A 25,653-nucleotide genomic window follows, 5' to 3' on the forward strand; every position below is an offset into this window, starting at 1 on the left:
TGAATGTTTATAACAATGTAAGGGCATTTTCAAATGTAAATATAAAACCACCATCACTAAAAAACATAATGATTACTTACTGTCAGCAAAATTTGGTGTTCAGATATCCAGTTGTGTTACAAGTTTTTAATTGTTTGAATCACTTCCAAAATAAAGTCCACAAAGTGCATTTTGTCTATATTTTTTAGTCTTTTTTAATCTATTGGTGTATATACTATCTTTTTTTAAACATGCAACTTGTTGTGTTGATGGGTTAACTTTTAAGATAGGGTACAACTTTGAGTTGATTTTGTTCCCATTGCTGAAAGAATCAAAGCATTCTTCCTGATCCAGCAGTGCCTAATGTGTTTGTTTGTGAGTGTCTCTGGTTGAACCTGCTTGTCTCCTTTGTTCCATAGGTGCTGATAGTTGATCTCTGTGCAGACAAGTTCTTACAGGAGGTGAGTGACAAAAGAGGTGATTACATAACGTTTGAGGAGAAAAGTCTGTGTTGATAATTGGACAGAAAATATGTGAAAGTACTTAGAGAAGATGACTCAGGTGAGGCTTGTAGGTTCTACACTTACCTGAGTTGACACTGTGGCTACTCATACAAGATGGACCTGAAAATTTTGGCTTAGGTTTATAGCTGCTTAATCCAAAGAAGGAAGGAGGAAAGAGATAAGTGTCATTCTCAAAAGAAGTAATCCTCCCTTCAATTCCAGATGGGTTGACCTGGTAGACTTCTAATTCAATTGAGTCTAAAAGCATTTATTAAGCACCAATTATTTCTAGATATTCTGGTAGGAAGTCGGAATCTAAAGATGACTAAGACATAGTATAAGCCTTGAGGCCTTAATCATGTAATGGGGCGTATGTCTGTGTGGGGGAGAGTAGAAGTATGCATGAAGATATATTAAAAGTTTATAAAAATTTGTACAAGAAACAGTGAACAAAAAATAAGTTGTTCCTTCTGCACATTGAAGTCATAAGGAAGAGTTATTAGTAAAGTCCTTTTAGAGCAGTCCTCTGCATGTAGACCGTGTATAGATTTGTAAGCACTGACCCAGGGTGAAAAGTTTCCCAGGACTTTGCCTTTTTTCAGACGTCTAATTAGATCATCACATTTCAAACACCCTTTGTTTAGAGGTAATCTTTGCAGTGTAGCATAAGACTTATAGATGAGAGATACTCGTTGGGAAAGTGCCAGAAAATTTTCTAAACTACATATGTTTTTAAGTATAGTTAAATATATATATACTATAAACAACATGGATCTATTCCATGTAGGGGAAGTTAGGATACTTCAACCTGACTCTTTAGCCAAAATATATACAATGTCATGTGTGGAATTTTGGGAACCTAACTAGTACATACTTGAGATTTTCTCCCTTAGAGCCCATACAAAATGTCAGCTTTTTTTCCCTTAAGGTATCTGATGAGGATGAAATTCTACCATCTAAACTTCAGGCTGCCCTGATGCAAATTTTGGAAGAACGAAATGAAATCTTAGCTCAGGAGCGGAACTTTTCACAAGGTACAAATGGGCCAAAAGTTTAAGGTTATTGCTGTAAATATTTACTGACTGCCCAGTGCTCTGCTAAAATCTGTTTTTAAAAAGTGGTTTAGACTGCATACACCTTGAAAATCAGCTTCCTTGGGGCTGACCCTTTGGCATAGTGGGTTAAGCCTCTGCCTGCATCACTGGCATCCCATATGGGCACTGGTTTGAGTCCTGGCTGCTCCACTTCTGATCCAGCTCACTGATAATGTGCCTGGGAAAGCAGCAGAAGATGGTCCATTGGATTGCTTGAAATTGATTCCTGGCTCCTAACTTCAGCATTCTGAAGAGGCAGTAGTGATGGCTTAAATAATTGGATTCCTGCCACTCATACAGAAAGCCTGGATTGAATTCACAGCTCCCAGCCTTGGTCTGGCCCATCCTCAGTGATTGCAGGCATTTGATGAGTGAACTAGTGGATTGGGGTAAGGGGTGGGAAGAGTGATGCTCATTCTCTCTCTCTCTGTTTCTCTCTCTCTATCTCTCTCTCTATCCTTTCCTCTGCCTCTCAAATAATTTTAAAAATATATTATTATTTAAAAATAATTTGAAACTTTAAAAATAAAAGTTGCCACAGAAAATAATCTTTTTTTGAAATATTTATTTATTTATTTGAAAGACAGAGTTACAACAAGAGAGGGAGAGGAAGAGAGATAGAGAGAGGGGCCAGCACTGTGGCTTAGCAGGTAAAGCTGCCACCTGCAGTGCCAGCATCCTATATGGGCGCTGGTTTGAGTCCTGGCTGCTCCACTTCCAATCCAGCTGTCTGCTATGGCCTGGGAAAACAGTGGAAGATGGCCCAAGCACTTGGAGGAAGCTCCTGACTCCTGGCTTCAGATCGGTTCACTTCCGGCTGTTGTGGCCATTTAGGGAGTGAACCAGCAGATAGAAGACCTCTCTCTGTCTGCCTTTCCTTCTCTCTCTGTGTAACTCTGACTTTCAAATAAATAAATAAATCTTAAAAGAGAGAGAGAGAGAGCACAAGCTTCCAACCACTGGTTCTCTCCCCAAATGGCCACAACAGCCAGGACTGGGCCAGGCCAGAAGCTGCTTCTGGGTCTCCCATGTGGGTGCAGGGGCCCCAGGACTTGGGCCATCTTCAGCTGTTTCACAGATGCATTAGCAGGGAGCTGGATTGGGAGTGGAGCACCTGGGACATGAACTGTACCCATGTGGGATGCCGGTTTAACATGTCACAATGCCAGGCTGCAACATGATCTTTTATATAATGTTCAAAGACACAAAACCTAGCAGTATGTTGTTGGAGTTGCATGTGTGTATACTGAAACTGTAATGTAAAGCAAGGAAATGATAAATATAGAATTCCAGGTTCTCTGTTGGAGAGTAGAATTAGAGTACTGTTGAGATGAAATAACATAGGGAATTCCAAAATACCAGTCACAGTCAGTTTCTAAGCTTTGTGGTAAATGGCTGGATATTCATTTCACTGTTAACCTTGTAACATATTCATACGTGTAAAAGAATATGTAACAGTAATGAAGAATGGAATTTACAGAAAAAAAATTTTTTAAAAGATTTATTTATTTATTTGAAAGTCAGAGTTACCAGAGAGAGAAGGAGAGGCAGAAAGAGAGAGATCTTCCATCTGCTGGTTCACTCTCCATTTGGCCACAACGGCCAGAGCTACACCGATTGGAAGCCAGGAGCCAGGAGCTTCTTCTAGGTTTCCCACGTGGGTGCAGGGGCCCAAGGACTTGGGCCATCTTCTTCTGCTTTCCCAGGCCATAGCAGAGAGTTGGATTGAAGTGGAGCAGCTGGGACTCTAACCAGCGCCCATAAGGGATGCCGGCGCTGCAGGCAGCGGCTCTACCCGCTACACCACAGCATTGGCCCCAGAAAAACAATTATTAAAAGACAGAGATGCGATAAAGTAGATATGAGTGGTATAGAGAACTCTTAGAAGGAATTTTGCTGCAAAGTGGAGGAGAATGGGGCAGTGAGTGACTGGGTGGGATGGGAGAGTGGGACGGAAGTAATGATGACGCATGCAGTGACGGACCATCAGTTCTTCATTGCAGGAGAGAGATGAGAAGAAAGTCTGTTGGACAAAATACAACAGAAACCTAGATTCAAATCAGAATGTAATGCAGGAGAGACCTTAGAAATCACCTAATCAGCTGCCCCTCACTACACAGTTATGGAAAGGCCGAAAGAGGTGAAGTAAGCCACCCCCTGCTCCATAGCTGCTGTATGATAGAACTCTGACCCAGCCTAGGTCCCTGATTCCTGATCCAGGGTGGAACCCGTGGAAAAGAGACTTGTGAAGGAGCAGAAGGAGAAGACTGTTTGCATATGGCAGGAAAAGGAGGAGTTTAGTGGAATCTGAGGTTTGATCCTAGTACCTGAAAGGCAGTACCCTGGTCTGTTGTATCAGTTAGCAACCACTTGACTTGGGAGTCCAGCATATCCATTTATGAGATGAGATGATCCTGATGAACTTCTTTGATCATTTGGAGCCTCAGTTTACTGAGCTGTAAAAGAAAAATAATACCTACCTCACTGGATTTATTATTTGTATGTTTACAAAAGTACCTTATAGTACCTGCTACAATTTTTTACTTTTATAGAATAATAATGTGTGATATGAAATGGGAAAGTTCAGAGGGAATCTGATTTGGTAAGGAATATAATAAATTAGGTTTTAGAGATGTTTTATTTATTTAATTGATTTATAGTTTACCAGGTTCCAACTGGGGCCTGACATGGTGAGTTTTAGACAAATGGAATGTAGGTACTAATGGGACAGCCAAATCACAGTCACTTATGGGCAGTCTGAAAGTATAGAGGGTGAAATACCAGGGCTAGAGAACTGAGGTTGGAAGTTATCAACGTGAGGAGCTCTTCCTCTGTGCCAGTTAGCTCGTTAAGGGAGGGAATGTTGACTAAAAGTCATCTGAGGACCATGCTCTAGGGGAGGACGGTGCCAGAGAAATGCTCAGTCATGAAGGAAAGGAATCAGGAAATTAGGAGCCCACATACTTGTAGGAGAGAAATGAGTAGGCCATCAGCACGAATGCAGTGTGGAGCACACAGGAAGATAAAAATAGAAAAGCAGATTAAATGTGGCTGGTTCTTCCTGGGGGCTTTTGAAATAGCAGTTCTGGTGACATCACCGATGTGTTACCAGGGCCACAAGATTTAAATAGGAATAAGTGTGGGAAGAAAATGTTTTTTGTTGGTCATGGATAGTACAAGGAAGCCTAAAATGAACATTCCCGGATTTATTCTCCGTCTTTAAAAATCTGTAACTTCCATAACCAAAGCTGGTGTTCATAGATACACAAATCTTAGAGGCTGTTTTCTTTCTTTCATTTTCTAGCAGATGTGACACTCAACTGTCTGGTATCAGAAGCATTTGTCAGGTTTTTTGTGGAGCTAGTGGGACATTATTCTTTGAACATGACTGTCACTGAGCAGGGGGAACGTGTATTCCAAAGGGAGCCATTCCGTAAGTCCCACACCTCTCGAAGTGTACGCCACTTCCTGGATCTCTTCATGGAGACTCAGATGTTTGCAGGATTCATCCAGGACCGAGAGCTTCGGAAAACTGGGGTTAAAGGTCAGTTTCCATCATAAAGTACTCCCTTTATTTGGTGAGTTCTTGAAATGATTGAAAATAGTAGAAACAAACAAAAAAAATAGTTTAAAGCTTCAAGGCCTCAAAATCTGAGTTGTTTATTATGGGAACTATTTATTTTGTAATATTGCTTAGCCATAGAAGTAATATATTGGTAATGAGAACAGTTTAATGTAATTGATTTCATCTTGGGTTTTGAATAGTTTCATCAGCAAGTTTTCCTCCTAGGTTTGTTTGAGGTCCGGGCCCATCAGTATTTGGAAACACTGCCTGAGTCTGAGCCCAGTGGAATGAACAAAATTTTGCGAAGTCTTGGTAAGTTGCTGTGTTTTCCTGCTAGAGAAGTGTATCACACAGACTCTGTAAGTAGACCACCAGTAGAACCTCAACTAGGCTGACCAGAAACCACAACCCTCGTACCTAAGTCTCTTTTATAGAGCTTGGGGTTCCCTATCAGAATGGTCTGTGGGGCTGTTTTCCTTAAACGAAGCTCTGTGATTATCCCTTCATGATAGAAGTTTACAAATCATGATTATTCATCTTTTCTAGGTCATGTTCCTTGGAGAGTCTTATAACAGCCATGGTGCTTTTCTCTAGAAAAATGTATTTATGCCATACAAATAAACTTTGCATGTAATTTTAGGGCACTCAGGGACCTCCCCTGAAGCCTATCCACAGAATCCAGATTAACAATGTCTTCTCAGGGCGAGTGCTTAGCAAAGCAGTTGAGACAATGCTTAGGATGCCCTCGTTCCATATCAGGGGCCTGGGTTTGAGTCCCAGCTCCACTCCCAATTCCAGCTTCCTGATAATGTGCATTGTGGAAGGCATCAGGTGGTGGCTCAAGTAGTTGGGTCCCTATCTGGATTGAGTTCCCAGTTCCTGGCTTCTGCCTAGCCCAGCCCCAGCTGTTACAGACATCTGCGGAGAAAGCCAGTGGATAGAGAATTCTGTGTCTCTGCCTTCCTGATCAATGTGTATATTAATTAAATGAATAAAGAAATATTAATTTTTAAAATGTATCTCCTTTAGAGACAGGTATTTGGTCTGGCAGTTAAGACGCCAGTTAAGACTTCCATGTCCTACCTGAGAGTGCCTGGGTTTGGTAACCAGCTCCAGCTCCTCACTCCAGCTTCATGGTAATATAGGCTCTGGGAGGCAGTGATGATGGCTCAGTGATTGGGTTCCTGCCACCCACATGGAAGACCTGGATTGAGTTCCCAGCTTTGGCCCAGCCCAGCCCTGGCCATTGCAGGCATTTGCAGGGGAAATGAATGGGTAGGAGCTTATGTTCTCGTTCGCCATTTCAAAATAAAGAAGAGAATAAAAAATAATTTAATACTATGTGTAGAGAAACTGAGGCAAAAATAAGGATTTTTTGCAAATCTCTATTTTTGTACTTCATAAGGAAACACAATGTTTATAATTTTTCAATTACAATTAATTATCCATTATGATATATGAGAATACTGGTGTGACTAGTTCAGTACAATGAAGAATATATATTCTGTGATATCTATAAATATATTGGTTTCTAAATACATGCCCCTAATTAGGTCCTGTCCTTAACTAAGGGACAATGGACTGATTATGTCCTGGGAAATTATTTCATCTTTATACAATGGAATTACATTAGATCAGTAGTTCTCAATTCTGAGTGCATATTATCAACCTCAAGGCACTTTAAAAATATTTTCATCTGGGATCCAGGACATCTCTAAGGAGCAAACCAGGTGGTTTTTAACCTACAAATGGCGTTGAAAACCACTGGATTAGATAATGTCTGGGTTCTTTTGTACCTCTACCATTAGACATTTGGAGTTTTTGGTGGTTAAACTGTCAACTGAATTTGAGATGGCAGCTTAAATCTTGGGCTTTTCTGAATAACTAGTTTGTTAATTCCTTGCCTGAAATAATATCCAATAAATAAAAATGAATTGAGTTCACATTATCTTTTTCTCCCTTTAGGAAGTAAAATGAAATTTCTGCAGAAGAAATGAAAATTTTGATTGACTGCCTCCATCCTAAATAGAACAAAGAGTGCCAAAGAAGATATTTTTCCAGGGGTCAGGATCCCTTGAAGTATTCTACAAAATCCTTGACATTTAAAAGTATAAAGAACAAGTCATGCTCTCAGAGACTGTCCTGATGCTGCTGTAGTAATCACTGGAGCATTGTTGGGAATAGTCTGGAACCAATGTTCTGTTTACTCTGCCACCAGTGTTTTTGTTTTGACTTTTGTTTTCTAATTGATTCTTGGGCTTGTTCTGTGTTTTGTGTTTGGTTTGTGAAGGCAGTTGTCTTTTACAAGGGAAAGGATTCTTGGTATTGCATTTAAAAAACAGCCCAAGAGGAGCAGAGTGAGAGATGCTGAGTTCAAGGTCCTGCAGAAGCCGGACAGAAGTGGAGAACACTAGCCATATGCACTTCTCATCATTGAAATATCATGGCAGCTTTCAACCCAGAGCATGTCTGAGCTGGGCTGGGAAATGTACTCATCAGGTAGCTTCATTTTTAAATCTAATTTCTGGAAAGGGGAATCTGACTTATCTGAAGCCCTCCCTGTTAGCACTGTTACTGTTACCCTATAAAAACAGACATGTTGCAGCTCCTCCACATTATGTATCTTACCCCTCACATGTCAACATTGGACTTTGTGGAATTATAGCTAATAGAGGAGAATGTCCTCTCAAGGACATTGGAACTGTCTTTTTTTACGTGTGTGTACCATGTACCTTGCACTGTGGCACATGTATATATGTCATTTTATTCAGTCCTTAAATCAGCTTTTTAAGATAGATAATTGCATTTCTGTTTTGCTAATGAAGAAACTGGAATTCAAAGAAGTTAGATAACTTTTCCAAAGTTGTACAACAAATACAGAATTGAAGCCAGGAATTTTATTTTGTAACTACAGAGAAAGTTGGTTAGATGCAAATTTCAACTCTATGGGACCACAGTTATTTAAAAAGTTTTCCATTAAGTCTGTTGGATCCACCTGTCAGCTTTGAGGATAAGGGATTTTATTTAAATTACAGGTGCCTAGATGAAACTTTCTTGATTCATCTAGAATTGTTGTAAAGTTTGCTGTAATTAAATTGGACTCAGAATATGAACATTTCTTGAACATACCCCACTTAATCATGCAGGTCCTTACCATCTAAAGTAGTAGTGGTGATTGGAAAACAGGGTTGTCAGTGATGGTGCAGTTTTCATTGATAAATACTACTGCAAGCATCAGTTTGTTTTCTTCAACTTCTGCTGATGGTTTTAACTGGAATAGAAAATATTTATTCAAACTTTCAAAACTTGTAAGTTGTAATGTGATACAGTTTATGGACTTGCACTGTGTAGTCATTACAACCCATTCAGGTGTGCAGAAATGAATCTGAATCAGATACCATTTAAGAAGAGTGCTATGTAATGTAATTCCTACAGATGTGGATCCAGGGAATAGAACTGAGCCTGTGTCTTCCTAAAAAATACTGATTAAGCAGCTCTCCCCCATGGGACTCCTACTGGATATCTCACCAGTTGGTCTTTTCTTTTCTTTTTTTTTTTTTTTATTTATTTTTTTGATAGGCAGAGTGGACAGTGAGAGAGAGAGACAGAGAGAAAGGTCTTCCCTTGCCGTTGGTTCACCCTCCAATGGCCGCCGCTGCAGCCGGCGCACCGCGCTGATCCGATGGCAGGAGCCAGGATCCAGGTGCTTTTTCCTGGTCTCCCATGGGGTGCAGGGCCCAAGCACCTGGGCCATCCTCCACTGCACTCCCTGGCCATAGCAGAGAGCTGGCCTGGAAGAGGGGCAACCGGGACAGAATCCGGTGCCCCGACCGGGACTAGAACCCGGTGTGCCGGCGCCGCAAGGTGGAGGATTAGCCTATTGAGCCACGGCGCCGGCTTGGTCTTTTCTTATATACCAACTGTGAGGGAACAATAACTGGTTGTTTATAAAATGGACTATGGGGCTGTCATTGTGACATAGCAAGTTAAGCCACTGCTTGCAAAGCTGGCATACCATGTTGGAGCGCTGGTTGGAGTCCTGGTTGCTCCACTTCTGATCCAGCTTCCTGTTAATGTGTCTGGGAAAGCAGCAGATGACCTAAGTACTTGGACCCTCTATTCATGTGAGAGACCAGGATGGAGTTCCTGGCTTCTGGCTTCAGCCTGGCCCAGATCTGGCAGTTGTGGACATTTGGGGCATGAACCAGTGGATAGAAGATCCATTTCCCCCATGCCCAGGTATCTCTTGCTCACTCTCTCTGTCTCTCTCACTTGGCCTTTCAAATAAATAAATATTTATATAATGGGTTTAAGGGGGTTTACTGTGGTGGATCCTGGTTATCCCTCCGTGAGGTGAGCTTGGTTTCAAGAATGGGTTATCCCTGCAATCTAAGGTCACTTCCTATCCTTAATGTCTGTTGTATTTTGTTTTTGTAAAGTGTTGTGAAATCTGAACATATTTGTAAAAAAAATTGCTCAAGATTTGTATAAAATGTTGTTTACAGATCTTTTAACGAATAAAAAAATGAAAAAAAAATCCCACAGATTTCTTGGAGAATTTTAAATAAAATTGCTTAAGATCTTCAACCTATGGCTAGCACATTTGCCTAATGTTTAAATTAAAAAGATAATCTGAATTGGTCATAGACAAACCAGCTTAACCGTGGCCAATATTTGACACGGGTGTTGGCAGACAAGGCCCGAGTCTAGATTGCACACAGGTAGGGTATTCAGTCCTAGTCTATCTTATTTGGTTTTGCCTGCTCAGCCTAGGAGCCACGTAGCAGAGCGGGTGTACCTGCTGCAGCCTGGGTGGGTTGGGGGGAGGGGGCGGGGACGAGGAGCACTGTTCTATCCAGTAAGTCCTAAAGGCAAAAAATGATTGTGGATTTTGTATACACCCTATACAAACATGAAAAGTTTTTTTTTAAGGGTGGGCGTGGTATACTATTTCAAATCTCGTCCTGGGGGCAGTTTAAGGCTTAATTACACAGACCCTAAAGCTTCCCAATTTTAATTGGAGACTGTGCCCACTTCTAATGGGCTGTGAACGAACTGCACTTATCCAACGCAAAGATTTTTTCAGGCGCCGAGACCTAAGCATAACGGTTGTAGAGCAAGGACGTACAAGGCCTGGCACAAAGACAAGCTTAACGGGAGAAGGTGAAAGGTTAGAACACCAAGTGGACGTGGGAAACCAGTTTCTCCCTACCAAATCTGAAGCTTTTTCCCGCCAAACGTTTTAAAGGGCTCCCCTTCCCCGGGGTATCAGCATCCTGGAGGAAACGAAAAGTATCAACTCAACCGAAGTTCTGTCACTCCCAGGCAAAATACAGGAAACCGAGAACAGGAAGTCGGGGGTCTTCGCAGATTTTGGGAATCCGGGCTTGACGTCACTTCCGCCCAAACTAAGCCGCCGCCGCGGCCGGGCGTGCGGGCCTTCAGAATTAGTAACTGAGCATGCGCCAGAGTAGATACGTAAACGTTGAGGGTTACGTCAGTGACGAGCGCAGGCGGATACTCAGGAAACGTAGGCGAACCCGAGTGCCCCAGCATGGCGGGCACTGGCTTGGTGGCCGGAGAGGTTGTGGTGGACGCGCTGCCGTATTTCGATCAAGGTTATGAAGCGCCTGGTGTGCGGGAAGCGGTAAGTGCCCGGTGCCGGCGTGGCTGCCCCGCGCCCCGGGCCCAGTGCCGGAGGGAGCGCGCTGCAATGGCCCGTGTTCTCGTTGCTAGGCTGCAGCCCTGGTGGAGGAGGAAACTCGCCGGTACCGACCCACTAAAAACTACCTGAGCTACCTGACAGCCCCGGATTATTCTGCTTTTGAAGTAAGTGCGATGCCTTGAACGCAGCGTACGGACAGGAATTCCTGTGGCCCTTTGTTTTGAATTGAGAGCGTTAGCTACGTAAGTGAATGTTAAATCCTAGCGTTAACTGCTGTCGGAGAGGCATCAGTCTACTGCAATCAGCCGGGTAGATGATAGATCAGTCGTCTCCGGGGTTCTTTACTTTTTTTTTTTTTTTTTTTTGACAGGCAGAGTGGACAGTGAGAGAGAGAGACAGAGAGAAAGGTCTTCCTTTGCCGTTGGTTCACCCTCCAATGGCCGCCGCGGCCGGCGCGCTGCGGCCGGCGCACCGCGCTGATCCGATGGCAGGAGCCAGGAGCCAGGTGCTTTTCCTGGTCTCCCATGGGGTGCAGGGCCCAAGCACCTGGGCCATCCTCCACTGCACTCCCTGGCCACAGCAGAGGGCTGGCCTGGAAGAGGGGCAACCGGGACAGAATCCGGCGCCCCGACCGGGACTAGAACCCGGTGTGCCGGCGCCGCTAGGCGGAGGATTAGCCTAGTGAGCCGCGGCGCCGGCCTCCGGGGTTCTTTAGATACCCATGGGGCCTCGCGAGCTCTCACTTAATGTAAAAATTAGTACTTCTTTGTTTTTTTAAAGATAGTGTCCGTGCGTAAATTCTCAAATATTTTACTCCCTAAGGTCCACTATGCCGCAAGTGATCCAGGGTTTTATTTATTTATATAAAATAGCCTGTGCCCTTTGGGGCCACTGGAGGGCGGCTTTTATATGGAAACCTAGCTATCTACAGAATGTGCCAACGACTGAAGTGGACAAACCGTGTTTAAATATATACCGTTTGCTTTAGTTATTTTAAGCTCTTTTTAAATAAAATGTTCGAGAGAGAGAGCCCCCAGCAGCTGGTTCAATGCCCAGATGCCTACGGGAACGCTGGGTGTCTGATGTGGGTGGCAGGAACCCAGTTACCCGAGGGACATCACTGCTGCTTGCCAGGGTCTGCACTGGCAGGAAGCTGAATCAGGAGCTGAAGCTAGAAACCTAACCCAGGTACTCAGTGCCTTACCTTCTATGTCAAATGCCGGCTGTTTAAGTAGATCCGACTTTAAATATTTAACCTACAAGTACACCCAAGAGAATCCTTAAGGTCCAATCGGCAAAGTGAGAAGTAAAACATCTTCTCTATTTTTTTATTTATGCAATTTTTATTTACTTGAGATGCAGAGAAAGAAATCTCTTAACCTGCTGTCCAGCTCCCCAAACAGCAGCAACAGCCAGGGCTGGGCCAGATCAAGCTGGAATTCAGCTCACGTCTCCCATGTAGGTGGCAAGGACCCAATACTTGAGCCATCATCTGCTGCCTCCCAGGGTGTCAGTAGGACAGAATCCAAAGTGGAGCCAAAACTCCAACCAGACACTCCTAACATGGGATGCAAGCATCCTAAGCAGTGTCTTAACCTCCAGGCCAAACACCTATTTTATATTTTAATATTAATATTTCTAGACTAGTGGGTTCTGTCAAGCATGTCAATACATGCATGCTTGGTTTTTTAATTTTTTTAATTATACACAGCCATTTAGATAAGAAAGGATTATATTATTGAGAGGCAGTAAATTCCTGTGTTAACAGATGGAACATATTCTGAGAAATGCGTCCTTGGGCGTTTGTCATTGTATGAACCTTAGAGTGTGCTTACATCTAACTGGCCATTTGATGAAATCAAGACATAGGAATTGAGTGGGTGAGATATGGGGCTGCAGCAGGTATAGCAGCATGCTGTTTTAAAGTAATTTTTCCCCTTTGTAAGTAGGAACGTACTCTAAAACAACAGTATAGTATAGTAAATATGTGAACCAGTAACACCGTAGTTTATCTAGCATTATGTAGTGAACATGGTTGTATTTGCTACACATGTACTTTTATGCTGCTGTCAGCACAGTGGGTTTGTGGCAATATTACTACACACACACACATACACATAGCGTGCTACAGTGAAATGTTAAGAACCCTCTGTTGTCATAAGGCCGTAGGAGCTTTGAGGCTCCATTGAAGTCTTACTCATACAGCATCATGTGTGCCAGCCATGGTTGCAGTACATTTTATACTGCACATATTTGTTTATTTTTTATGTATTTATTTGGAAAGTGTTGTGACAGGGAGGGAGGGACAGAAGATAGAGATCATCTATCCACGGGTTCACTCCCCAGATGACTGCAACAGCCAGGCCTGGGCCAGGCTGAAGCTAAGAACCCAGAATTCCATCCAGTCTCCCCATGTGGGTGGCTAGGGCCCAAATATTTGGACCATCTTCTGCTTTCCCAGGTGCATTAGCAGGGAGCTGGATCAGAAGCTGAGCAGCCAGGACTCCAGCCAATGCTCTGATGTGGGATGCCCCTCTAATTGACTACACCACAACGCTGGCCCCAAGTTACATTTTAAGTAAGACAGAGATGTCCCTGTGAAATGCAGTTTTCCCATGTTTTTTCTCAGTGTTGTTTCCTAAATTATCCCATTAAGAACTAAGCATAATACTGCTTCCTTGTTGGACTGCTTTCTGAAGGTTTCAGGTGATGCCTTTCAATCACAGACTTAAATACTTTAATCAGCACCCCCCCCACACCTAATACAGTATGCTTCCTACCTTTATTAGTACACAGATTATTTCTTATTTAAAAAAAATTATTTAATTGAAAGGCAGAGTTATAGAGAGGAGAGACAGAAGAGAGAAATCTTCCATCCGCTGGTTCACTCCCCAAATGGCCGCAGCAGTCCGCTGGGACTGGGCCAGGTCTCCCACGTGGTTGCAGGGGACTAGGTACTTGGGCCGTCTTCCACTTTGCCAGGTGCATTAGCCAGGAGCTGGATTAGAAGTAGAGCAGCTGGAACTCAAACCAGCGCCCATATGGATGCTGGTGGCACAAGCTGTGGCTTAACCTGCCACACCACAACACCTGCCTCAGTTATTTCTTACTAATAGCTGCTAATAGTGTACTGAGCTTACCATCTCAGTCCACAGAACAGCCCTGTTAGCTATATATAACTGTATGTGCGTTATCCCCATAGATGGGAAAATTGCAGTTAAGAAACGCCACTAGTTGACCAAGACCTTAACCATTCTTCAGACTGCCTTTGAAATCACTCTTCCATCAATTGATTTAACAGCTGTTTATGAAGGTCTGTTCTAGGCCAAGTATTTGGGAGCAAGGTCAGTTCTCTCATGCAGCTTACATTCTAGATACTGAGACAGTAATTCAGAAAATATCAGATTGTTGATAAATATAGAGAAAATTAGAGACATGATATCTTCATTTGCCTATGACAGTACACAATAGGCACTCAGATATTCATAACTGACTATATAAAGAACTTCCAGAGCAGTTGAATTTAATGAATGCTCATTGCATGGCCAGCAGGCCTGCGGTTCTTCTGATGACTTAGATCCATGAATGCTGGCTCAGTCTGTGGAGAGCATTGAGTTAAAATTCCAGATCTGTTGAGTTAGGCAAGGGTTTCTATGCTGCATGGGTCAGGGTTACTTGTAAAGTGTTTTTGTAGTTTCTCTCTTTTTTTTAAGATTTACTTATTTTGGGGGCTGGCGCTGTGGTGTAGTGGCTAAAGCTGCTGCCTGCAATGCTGACATCCAATATGGGCACTGATTCAAATCCCAGCTGCTCCACTTCTGATCCAGCTCTCTGCTATGGCCTGGGAAAGCAGTAGAGGATGGCCCAAGTCCTTGGGCCCCTGCACCTGTGTGAGAGACCTGGAAGATGCTCCTAGCTCCTGGCTTCAGATAGGCGCAGCTCCAGCCGTTGCGGCCAGTTGGGGAGTGAACCAGTGTATGGAAGACCTCTCTCTTATCTCTGATTGTCCTTTCTTTGTGTAACTCTGACTTTCAAATAAATAAATAAGATGTATTTATTTTGAAAGAGTTACAGAGAAGGAGAGCCAGTGAGCTTTCATCTGCTGGTTCACTACCCAAATGGCCACAGAAGCCAGGAGCTTCTTCTGGGTCTTCCATGTGTGTGGCAGGGGACCAAACACTTCCACTGATTTTCCAGGCCATTAGCAGGTAACTGGATCAGAAGTGGAGCATCTGAGATTCAAACAGGCACCTATATGAGATGCCAGCATCGCAGGCAGTGGCTTAACCTGCTATGCCACAACACCAGCCCCTGTAGTTTCCTTCCTTGTTTGTTAGTGTGCATAATTTTATAGCTAGAAAGCCCTGGTTTTCTGCAGAAAGCTAGATAACTAAATTTTCTTAGTTGTGTATAATTTAACAGTCACCCCTACTCCACAAAAAACACTTTTCTCCTACAAAAAATGCCAATGTAAAACTTTAAACAGGTACATGAGCTTCTGGAAAGCTTTTTTGCTTTAGTCTTTAAATGTTAGGATGGTTGAAGCCCTCAGAAAATTGGAATTACCTGGGGTAACCAGAATATTACTGTGATTAATATTTTACATAAGCAGTTTTGTATTCAGAATAAGAAATGTGCAGAACAGAAATTAGGATAATGACCAAGCATTAGGCCTTATGATGCATTAGCTGTGCTGCTTTTTTTTTTTTTTGAACATTTAAATTGCTAGAGCAGGTAACAGAAGCGGGTACCTTCGCTCCTTCTCCCCTCTCCTCCATTGCTTGAAATGAACAAAGTGTGAAAGCAGCCAGACCAAAAAGAAAGTGAAGGTTTAGGCGTATAGCCCTAAATCAAATAATTTTGTCTAAGTTCCATCTTTCCCTATCGTCAGTGAATGCTGAGACCCATAGTTCTCAACCCTTGCTTCAATGACAGTCAACTGATGATTTAAAAATCATTGGGGGTGGGGCTGGCATTGTGGCATACCAAATTAAGCTGCCACCTGCAACACTAGCATTCCATATGGACACCAGTTTGAGTCTTGGCTGCTCCACTTCCGATGCACCTGGGATAGCAGAGGACAGCCTGAGTACTTGAGCTCCTGCACCCATGTAGGAGGAGACCCAGTTGGAGTTTGAGGCGCCTGACCTCAACTTGGCCCAGCCATGGTTGTTGGCGATCATTTGGGGAGTGAACCAACTGATGGAAGATCTCTCTCTCAACACCCCCTTGCATCTCCCCCCACACACACCGTTTCTCCCTCTCTGTAATTCTGCCTTTGAAATCAATAAATAAATCTTTAAAAAAAAAAATTATTGGGAGCAGGCATTTGGTCTAGCAGTTCTGCTTAGGATGCCCACATCCCATAATTAAGAGTGCCTGGGTTCCAGTCCTGGCTGTGCTCATGACTTCAGCTTCCTGCTAATGAACACCCTGGGAGACAGTAGGTGCTGGCTTAAGTACTTAAGGCCCTGCCATGCCCTCAGGAGACCCATGGACTCCTGACTCAGCCTGACACAGCTGTTACAGGCTTTTAGGGAGTGAACCAGTAGATAGAAGAGCCTTGTCTGTCTGACTTGTCTTTCAAATAAATGAAATAATTTTTTAAAATATTGTGCCCAGCCTCTACCTCCAGCCAGTTAAGTGGGAGTAGGGAAGAAGAGTGAGACTGGCTTGAATTACGGTTGCTGTTGAAGCTCCCAGCTGATTGTGATGTGCTGCTGGGATTGAGAACCACCAAGTTAGGGACTCCTGCTCTGGGGCCTCTTTAAATGTGCTGCCACCCATCCTGAGAGCATGTACTTGAGGGAAGAGTTGAGGAGGGGGACATGATCCATTGCAGTGGGCGTTGTAAAGTAGAAACACTGAATAGGCTGAACTCCATTGTTTGATGATTGCAGTTTGTCAGTATGATCTTAGAAATAATTCTCTTGATTTCTCCACTAGACTGACATAATGAGAAATGAATTTGAAAGACTGGCTGCTCGACAACCAATTGAACTGCTCAGTATGAAACGGTGAGAGTATTGAAATTAAAATTCCCCTTGTAATACCCTGTTTATAGTGAGCTGCTGGCGGTGCTGGTGGTGTTGGAGGACTGGATAGTTTGAAACGAGAGACCGGAGAAGGGTCCACGTGCAAAGAATTATTCTATCCGTTATAGGTGTTTTTACAAAAATAGGAGTGAAGTATTCTTCGGTAATATAACTTAATAGCTAATATAACAATCCCTTATATGAATATCATGTAGCTTATTTAGTCCACAGTGAAGTAAAACAACTTTCTGTTTCTTTATATAATGGTGCTAAGTCTTATTCATAAGTTGATTGTTTCCAAGGATAAATCCATTTCTTCTTACTACAAGGTCTACATCTTCAGTCTCATAGTTTTCACAGAGTGCCTACACCTGTGGCACTTTCTGTTGGGAGGAGGGATAAAGGTTCAGCAGGATTTGTGGCTTTGTTTTATTTCGTTATTTAATTTCAGATACGAGCTTCCAGCCCCATCTTCAGGTCAGAAAAATGACATTACCGCGTGGCAAGAATGTGTCAACAATTCTATGGCCCAGCTAGAGCACCAGGCTGTTCGAATTGAGAATCTGGAACTGATGTCACAGCATGGATGTAATGCCTGGAAAGTATATAATGAGTGAGAACCTTGCTTTTTCATTTTTCCTAGGGAAGCTCCTATCTGCTGAATGCATTCTCCAAATGGCCACAACATCTGGGGCTGGGCGAGGCTAAAGCCAGGAGCCAGGAACCCAATCCAGGTCTCCCACATGGATGGCTGAGACCAAAGTACAAGCCACTACCTGCTGCCCCCTAGAGTATGAATTAGTGAGAAGCTAGAATTAGGAGTGGAGCCAGGACTCAAACCCACAGGCTCTCATAAAGGATACAGATGTTCCAAATGGTGTGTTAACCACTATGCTACACACCTGCCCCTTTAAAAAAAAATGCATCAGAGCCAAAATTTTAGTATTTTTAAGAAGGGACGGAAGTTAGGAAGAGAAGCGGTATAAAAGTAATACAGCTAGACCTTGACTTGGCTCCTGTGCTGGAACTACAACCAGAACAGTAATCCATATTAAAGGCCACTGCTTTGAGACCCACCTCAAAGTTGAAGAATACTGAGGTGACCTGGACTTAACTATTGCACTGACGATACGGTAGTATAAGAAAACGAGCTGTAGGGTGTGATTCACAGAAGGTAATCTTTAATGTAGGGGTGCTTACGTAGTTCATTCTCATTGCTCGTGTGTTATGTTCTCTGAAGGCCCTGTGCACACTGAATTAGCTCACGATGTACCATTTCTTCTAGTGGAAATAAACACATATCTGACTTACATTGTAATCTGACTCCTAAAATCCACTCATCTTGGCTGATTTTGATTTCTTTATATTAGGGGGAAAAAGTTCAGATGTGGAAAGTGACAAAATCCATCATTTGGGAAACTGTGGAGCAGGTGACTCAGTTTCCTTTATGAATACAAGTCTATTGCAATGCAACAGAAGGAGATGTGGGATCAGGAAGATGAAGAGATGGAAGATAGAGATCAATCAAAAAGCTGTGTTTCACAAAGTGGGAAAATGCGATTGTTGTCCTAAAGAAGCTTTATCTAGACTAGAAGTACTACACCAAGTAACCAGTAGTCCATTTTGGCAATACATGGGCAGGGTCTATTTTGTGTGCTGTGCTCTATAAACAACAGCAGCTCAGAGAAGGGATGTGAACCTGGCCTAAGGCTGGTGTTGTGGGCAGCAGATTGGAATGCTGGTGTCCTGTATCAGAGTGCCAGCTCCAGTCACAGCTGCTGTGCTGCTACCCAGCTTGGTGCTCATGTGCCTGGAAAGGCATAAGAAGTTGGCCCAAGTAGCAGGGTCCCTGCCACCCATATGGGAGACCAGGATGGAGTTCCTGGCTTCTGCCTAATCCAGACCTGACTGTTGCAGTCATTTGGGGAGTGAACCAGTGGATGGAAGATGACTGTGTGTGTCTTTCCAGCTGTCTCTGTCACTTTGCCTTTCAAATAAATAAGTAAAACTTGAAAAAAAATGGAGAAACAGAAAATTTTGATATACTTATTAAATATAAATTTTGATGGCTTAAGAAAAATCAAACTGGTAGACTCTAGAGTTTAAAAGACCTGAAGGGGCCAGCACTGTGGCTTAGTGGGTAAAGCTGCCACCTGCAGTGCTGGCATCCCATATGGGCACTGGTTCAAGTCCTGGCTGCTCCACTTCCAATCCAGCTCTCTGCTATGGCCTGGGAAAGCAGTAGAAGATGGCCCAAGTCTTTGTACCTGGACCCTGTACCTGCATGGGAGACCCAGAAGAAGCTCCTGGCTCCTGCCTTTGGGTTGGCTTAACTCTGGCTGTTGCAACCATCTGGGCAGTCAACCTATGGATGGAGGACCTCTCTCTCTCTCTCTGCCTTTCTATAACTGCCTTTCAAGTAAATAAATAAATCTTTAAAAAAAAAGAAAAAAAAGCCTGAAATAGAACCAACTCTGACACGTGTGTCACCTTAACCAAGTTATGTAATCTTTTAAAGCCTGTATCCTTACATGGGAAATTGGGATAATCGTGCCTCAGAGAATTTCTGTGAAAATTAAATTAGCTAATTTTAATAGAGTGTCTAACATAATGCCTGCCCCAGAGAACTTAATAAATACTTAGTGTTTTAACAGAAAAGCTTGACTTTCCATGAACTCAGTAGCTCACTTTTATTTTATTTGAAAGGCAGAGTTAGAGGGAGACACAGAAAGGGATCTTCCATGCACTGGTTCACTCCCTAAATGACTGCAGGGGCCGGGCTGGGCCAGGCGGAATCAGGAGCTGGAACTCCATTGCAGGTGCTTTCACCTGTGCCACAGTGCCGGCCTCAGTAGTTCACTTTTTAGTGGCACTATAAGTTTTAACATGCCTTAGACTGACTTCCCTTTTCTTTCTTTAGAAATCTAGTTCACATGATTGAACATGCACAGAAAGAGCTTCAGAAGTTAAGGTAAGTTGGTGTTTGTATTGCTTTAGAGTGACATTTAGGTGAAGCCTTAATAAAGAATGGGAGGAAAAAGCAACTATGGAGACTGCAGTCGCGTGAAAGCAGACAGCTGGTCCAGTCTGTTCAGCGGCTCGCCCTGGGTTAGCCCTGCCTGAGTGAGGGAGAGTTAGGTTTGAGGTCTGAAATCTTCTCTGCCAGGCCATTTGCAGCTTGCAAGTCTGAGACGTACAAGACACCCTGGAGGAGGAAAAAGTTGCAGAAAACCATGTGTATCTTGGTTTACATTGAAAATGAATGTGTACATGCACGAGTACATACAGGAAAGAGGGGGGACACCCACTCTGTACTGCTATGAACACAGTACCACGACTGGGTAAGTTTCAGAGAAAAGAGGTTTATTTTGATTCACAATTCTAAAGGCCCACGACTAAGGGGCTGTCTGGTTCTGGCCTTGTTGCTAGGAGAGTCATCAGGTGGTACATACAAGTGCGTCTGAGCGTGTTCTGGGCTGTGTAAAACCACCGGTACTCAGCTGTGTAATCCTAATCACATCCAGAGGCCCCAGCTGTAAACACAGTTGGGTGAAGTTTCCAGCCTCTTAGTACCTCACAATGGGGATTAAACTCAACAGCATTACCAAGGAGAAAGGACTTCTGATAGATTCTCTTGTAATAGAATTTTTCCTATTGATTTTAGTCTTATGTTAAAATGTAGTTGAGTTGTGCATATAATTTTTTATAGGAAACACATTCAAGATTTAAACTGGCAGCGAAAGAACATGCAACTCACAGCTGGATCTAAACTAAGAGAAATGGAGTCGAAGTAAGTGTCTGTAATTCCATTATCTTTTAGATTAGTGCATTCCAAGATCAAGATTCAGTGAGTCAAACGAGATGACCTGGGTGTCAAAAATAGACTTTTTTTGAGTCCACCCTTCACTGCCTGCCTCCTCCTGGGAGGTAGACTTAGAAAGCAATGAGAGTTACAAGAATCCAATCACTAAGTACTCCTGGTCTTAAAGCACTGTGCTTTTAGCTCAGTATTTCTGGCTCTGAATTGAATTCCACCTATATTCTCCTTTTAAGAGGAAAAATATTAATGTTTAAAATCTTACAGGAAGGGAAACTCCATACTTGATCATTTGTGCCTTAGATTTTTTTCCCTTTTGTTTTTACATTTGTACAAACCTCTAAATATAGTCATGAATTTGTTGTCATTTTTCCTTTTCCTTTGCTACTTCCCTGCCCTTCCTCCCTTTATCTCCTTTTTTGCACTTCGCTCCATGTCCATGTACCCATGCTATCTGTCTCTTAGACTGTATGTCTCTTTTTATTGTCCTAAAGATTTTTTCAGTGAAAAGGGAGACTTCTTGGTTCTGGGTTAGAGTTTTCAATTGGAGAATGTTCCCCACCATCTTTCTGGAACTATTGCCTTTGCCTTGATTTTTTTATTTCTCTTATATCTTATCCAATCTCTTTTTATTCTTCTGTTTCTAATTTTTTGCCTCTTTTTGAGTTGAACATTTTGTTTTGAGGTTATTGTAGATTTACATGCAGTTGTAAGAAGTAATGAAGGGGCCAGCATTATGGTACAGCAAGTTAACCTGCCACTTGCAATGCCAACATCCCCTGTTGGAGTGCCAGTTCTAGTCCTGGCTACTCTACTTCCCAACCAGCTCCCTGCTAATGTGCCTGCAAAAGCGGTGGAAGATGGCCCAAGTGCTTAGTCTCTGCCACCCATGTGGAGACCAGGATGGAATTCTTGGCTCCTGGCTCAGACCTGGCTGTTGTGGCCATTTGGGGAGTAAACCCTTTCAAATAAATAAATCTACTTTCTCATGATCGTGCCTGTTTTTTAAAGTGGAAGTTTAAAAGTGTTATGACCCTGGGTGAAACTGTATATATGTTTTATTTCATTTTTTTATAAATGGGGACAGTGCTGTGGCACAGCAGGTTTAAGCTGCTGCCTGCAATGCCAGCATCCCATGTGGATGCCAGTTTAAGTCCTGGATGTTCCACTTCCAATCCAGCTTCCTGCTACTGTTTGTCAGGGAAGGCGATGGAAGATGGAGTTCCTGGCTCCTGGCCCAGCCCTGACCATTGCAGTTTGGGGGAGTGAACCAGTGGATGGAAGATTCTCTCTCTGTCTCTCTTCCTGTCTTCCCACTTTTCCCTACCTCCCTCAAACCCTGCCTCCCCCCATTGCTCTTCTTTCAAATAAATAAATCTGCTGGTTCACTCCCCAAATGGCTGCAGCAGCCAGGGCTGGGCCAGGCCAAAGCCAGGAACAAGAAACTCCATCTGGGTCTCCCATGTGGGTGGCAGGGACCCAAGTACTTGTGCCATCTTCTGCTGCTTTCCCAGACCCATTAGTAGGAAGCTAGATCCAGAAGTAAAGCAGCCAGGACTTGAACCTATGCTCTGATACGGGATGCTGACATTGCAAGCAGTCACTTAATCCACTGCACCACAAAGCCAGCCCCTGTTACACGTTTTAAAATGAGATCTTCGGGGCAGGTGTTTGGCCAAGCAGTTCAGTTGCCCGTGTCCCATATCGGTGTGCTGGAGTTCAGTGCTCAGCTTCGATTCCTGACTCCAGCTTCCTGCTAACGCAGTCCCTGGGAAGCAGAAGGGAAGCAGCAGTGATGGCGCAAGTGATTAGATTCCTGCCGCCCACTAGCAGACCAGGCCTTAGCTCCAAACTCCTGGCAAATAGGCAGTGTGCCCATTGCAAGGGTCTGGGGCCTAACCAGTGGGTGGGGGAGCTCAGTGTTTCTGTCTCTCCTCTCCTCTCCTTTCCTGTCCTGTCCTGTCCTGTCCTCTGTCTCCTCTCCTGTCTTCTCTCCTCCTCCCCTGCCTTCTCCTCCCCTCTCTTCCGTCTCTGCCTTTCAAATAAAAAAATTAATAAAAATAAAAGTTTCTGAGAGAAATTTTACATTGAGTGATTTTTCCCTTTTTCCCCCCTTTCTCCTTTTTAAGTTGGGTATCCCTGGTCAGTAAGAATTACGAGATTGAACGGACAATTGTGCAACTAGAAAATGAAATCTATCAAATTAAGCAGCAACATGGAGAGGCAAACAAAGAAAACATCCGGCAAGACTTCTGAAAAGACTAATTTGGTGGGGAGAAAGGAAGAAAAGTTGGGGTTTCGTAAACTGTCAGGCATCTGAACTTTGTCTGGACTATGAAGGACAACAGCTTGTCACAGAAACTGTTGATGGTTGTGAAATTTTCAGAAAACTTAAAATGTGTGAAGTGTTTTGTCCTGTTTGTATTTCTTAGCAAAATAAAGATTTTCAACGTGATTGTATTTGATTGCTATTAAAAAATTTTTAGACTTAAGATGAAGTATGACTATATAATATTTCATAGAATTAATTTTGAACTACTTACACCACATTTTGTAGCCAAAGACTGTTATATAAAGCTTCTAACATATATAAAAAGTTAGAAACTTTTGATTTATGCCTTTGTCTAATAAAAAGGTAGTTCTAAATGCATTTTTAATCACCAAACAAGACTTCATAAATACAGTAACTGTACAGATATCATTATAGGTGGCAGTTATATCAAGCTTATTATGTTTGATAAACTAGATTTACGGGCTGGCGCCGTGGCTCAATAGGCTAATCCTCCACCTTGCGGCGCTGGCACACCGGGTTCTAGTCCCGGTCGGGGCGCCGGATTCTGTCCCGGTTGCCCCTCTTCCAGGCCAGCTCTCTGCTATGGCCAGGGAGTGGAGGATGGCCCAGGTGCTTGGGCCCTGCACCCCATGGGAGACCAGGAAAAGCACCTGGATCCTGGCTCCTGCCATCGGATCAACGCGGTGTGCCGGCTGCAGCGGCGGCCATTGGAGGGTGAACCAACGGCAAAGGAAGACCTTTCTCTCTCTGTCTCTCTCTCTCACTGTCCACTCTGCCTGTCAAAAAAAAAAAAAAACAAAAAAAAACTAGATTTACATGAATAAAAGATCATTTGATACAGACATCAGAGGGTAGGTAGTGTTCCCGTGTACAAACATGTAACAAAAACCAGTTTAGTAATTTGCCAAAGTATTAGAGCTAGAAAGTGTCAGCCAGGTTTTGAATCCAGTAGTCCAGCTCTAGAGTTTGTTCTTTCTCCTATATTTATTTTTTTTTTTAAAGATTTATTTATTTGAAAGAGTTACACAGAGAGAGGAGAGGCAGAGAGTGAAGTCTTTCATCCGATGGTTCACTCCCCAGATGGCTGCAACCGCCAGAGCTGCGCCAATCCGAAGCGGAGATTCTTTCGGGTCTCCCACGCGGGTGCAAGGGCCCAAGGACTTGGGCCATCTTCTACTGCTTTCCCAGTCATAGCAGAGAGCTGGATCTGAAGAGGAGCAGCCGGGACTTGAACCGGCGCCTATATGGGATGCTGGCGCTTCAGGCCAAGGCATTAACCCACTGTGCCACACGCCGGCCCCCTTACTCCTATATTTATAAGGAATTAAAGAACAGAAAAGATTATTTTCCAATTCAGGAAAAATACTAGCAGTATGTTAAAGGATGGTCGTATGTTACAAATCACTGAGATGAATAGACCACCAGAAAAATGTAAATGATTAGCACTGAAAATACAAAATAAACCTAGAATTGTTTTGGCTTATGATGATAATGCTTTTGAAGGGTATTTTTAAGAAAAGTTACTTAACAGTTTATATAATTGGACCCCAATTCTGAGTCTTTTAATGTTTATTTGAAAGGCTGAGAGCGAGCTTCCATCTGATGGTTCACTCAGTGTTCACAAAATCCAGGGCTGAGCTAGACCGAAGCCAGGAGCGTGGAACTCAGTCGGGGTCTCCCGCATGGGTGGAAGGGACCCAGTACGTGAGCCATCATCTGCTGCCTCCCAGGGAGCCTCCTAGGGAGCTGGATGAGAAGTGGGGGAGCAAGTAAAGTGCAACTCATGGCCCACAGCTGTTTTGCTCATCTTTTGTACAGTTTATATGATTTATTGAATCTTTTTGTTGTATTGCCTTTTTTTTTTTTTTTTTTTTTTTAGATTTATTTATTTATTTGAAAGGCAGAGTTACAGAGAGGCAGAGGTGCAGAGAGAGATCTTCCAACCCCTGGTTCACTCCCAAAATGGCCACAATGGCCGGAGCTGTCCCAATCCAAAGCCAGGAGCTTCTTCCAGGTCTCCCATGCAGGTGCAGGGGCCCAAGGACTTGGGCCATCTTCTGCTTTCCCAGTCATAGCAGAGAGCTGGATCGGAAGTGGAACAGCCAGGTCTCAAACCGGCACCCATTTGGGATGCTGGCACTGCAGGCGGCAGCTTAACCCTATGCCACAGTGCCGTTCCCTGTATTGCCCTTTATACATGATGGGGTAGGCATTTAGTGCCGTGGTTAAGATGCTGCTTGGGTTTCCCACATCCCCATTTAGGAGTGCCTGGGTTTAAGTCCCGGCTCCATTCCATTTCAGCTTCTTGCTAATGCACACCTGGGAGGCAACAGGTGGTTGAGTCCCTGCCACCTATTGAATTCCAGGTTGCTGGAACAGTGCCCATCCTACTAAGAGTGACCTTGGAAAGCTTGCATATTCCTGTAGCCAAGGTGAGCTTGCCAGATTGAGGCTGTATCTCTCTATTGGAAGCAGCTCTATTAAATGACAAATCACTATTTAAATAGAGCTGGTTGTGTGTTTCTTTAGCATGTAAATTTTTGCGCCATTGTTTGAGATTCCTCTCTTATTCATAATAATTACATGGAGTTTGAAGATCGACCCAACAAAGCTAAACGCAGCCCACCTGACACTGGGCTACCACACCAAGTTAACCAGCCTACCCGGACCTTTAATATGTGATCCAAAAGATTGATGATTCT

At 43.4% G+C, this 25,653-nt stretch overlaps 2 protein-coding genes and 1 long non-coding RNA gene across 8 annotated transcripts in view; 2 read left to right on the top strand and 1 right to left on the bottom strand.

Moving 5' to 3' along the window:
• The window catches only part of DENND2C (DENN domain containing 2C), an 80,048-nt gene extending 69,559 nt beyond the window's left edge, over window positions 1-10,489 (top strand). For 3 of the 6 annotated variants that reach the window (XM_008264627.4, XM_070077818.1, XM_051857365.2), the window contains exons 15-19: window positions 399-440; window positions 1,411-1,516; window positions 4,881-5,120; window positions 5,367-5,453; window positions 7,107-10,489. In XM_008264627.4, coding sequence (XP_008262849.1) covers window positions 399-440; window positions 1,411-1,516; window positions 4,881-5,120; window positions 5,367-5,453; window positions 7,107-7,138 — 507 coding nt within the window. In that variant the 3' untranslated portion in view covers window positions 7,139-10,489. The remainder of the gene's footprint in view (window positions 1-398; window positions 441-1,410; window positions 1,517-4,880; window positions 5,121-5,366; window positions 5,454-7,106) is intronic. The other 3 variants (XM_002715749.5, XM_070077820.1, XM_070077819.1) reach the window with 1 other exon arrangement.
• Window positions 3,065-8,412, bottom strand: LOC138850570 (uncharacterized). The gene is made up of 3 exons (XR_011390510.1): window positions 8,296-8,412; window positions 3,904-4,032; window positions 3,065-3,599 (listed from the first exon to the last, which is right to left on the bottom strand). It is a non-coding gene; the product is annotated as an uncharacterized lncRNA (long non-coding RNA).
• Window positions 10,490-10,564: 75 nt separating the features above from the next.
• Window positions 10,565-23,150, top strand: BCAS2 (BCAS2 pre-mRNA processing factor). Its single transcript, XM_002715751.5, has 7 exons — window positions 10,565-10,788; window positions 10,878-10,970; window positions 16,753-16,823; window positions 17,293-17,454; window positions 19,762-19,812; window positions 20,551-20,631; window positions 22,788-23,150. Exons 1-7 carry the CDS (start codon window positions 10,696-10,698, stop codon window positions 22,912-22,914), a joined length of 678 nt encoding a protein of 225 aa, XP_002715797.1. The 5' UTR covers window positions 10,565-10,695; the 3' UTR covers window positions 22,915-23,150.
• Window positions 23,151-25,653: the final 2,503 nt, after the last annotated feature.

The sequence above is a fragment of the Oryctolagus cuniculus genome, chromosome 7 (genome assembly GCF_964237555.1).
Source record: "Oryctolagus cuniculus chromosome 7, mOryCun1.1, whole genome shotgun sequence".
Classification (NCBI taxonomy): domain Eukaryota; kingdom Metazoa; phylum Chordata; class Mammalia; order Lagomorpha; family Leporidae; genus Oryctolagus; species Oryctolagus cuniculus.

Coding starts and splice junctions, on each gene's coding strand:
- BCAS2 (XM_002715751.5), top strand. CDS start 10,696: ATGGCGGGCACTGGCTTGGTGGCCGGAGAGGTTGTGGTGGACGCGCTG. Junction 17,455..19,761: donor GCCTGGAAAGTATATAATGA/GTGAGAACCTTG, acceptor TTCTTTCTTTAG/AAATCTAGTTCACATGATTG. Junction 19,813..20,550: donor AAAGAGCTTCAGAAGTTAAG/GTAAGTTGGTGT, acceptor AATTTTTTATAG/GAAACACATTCAAGATTTAA.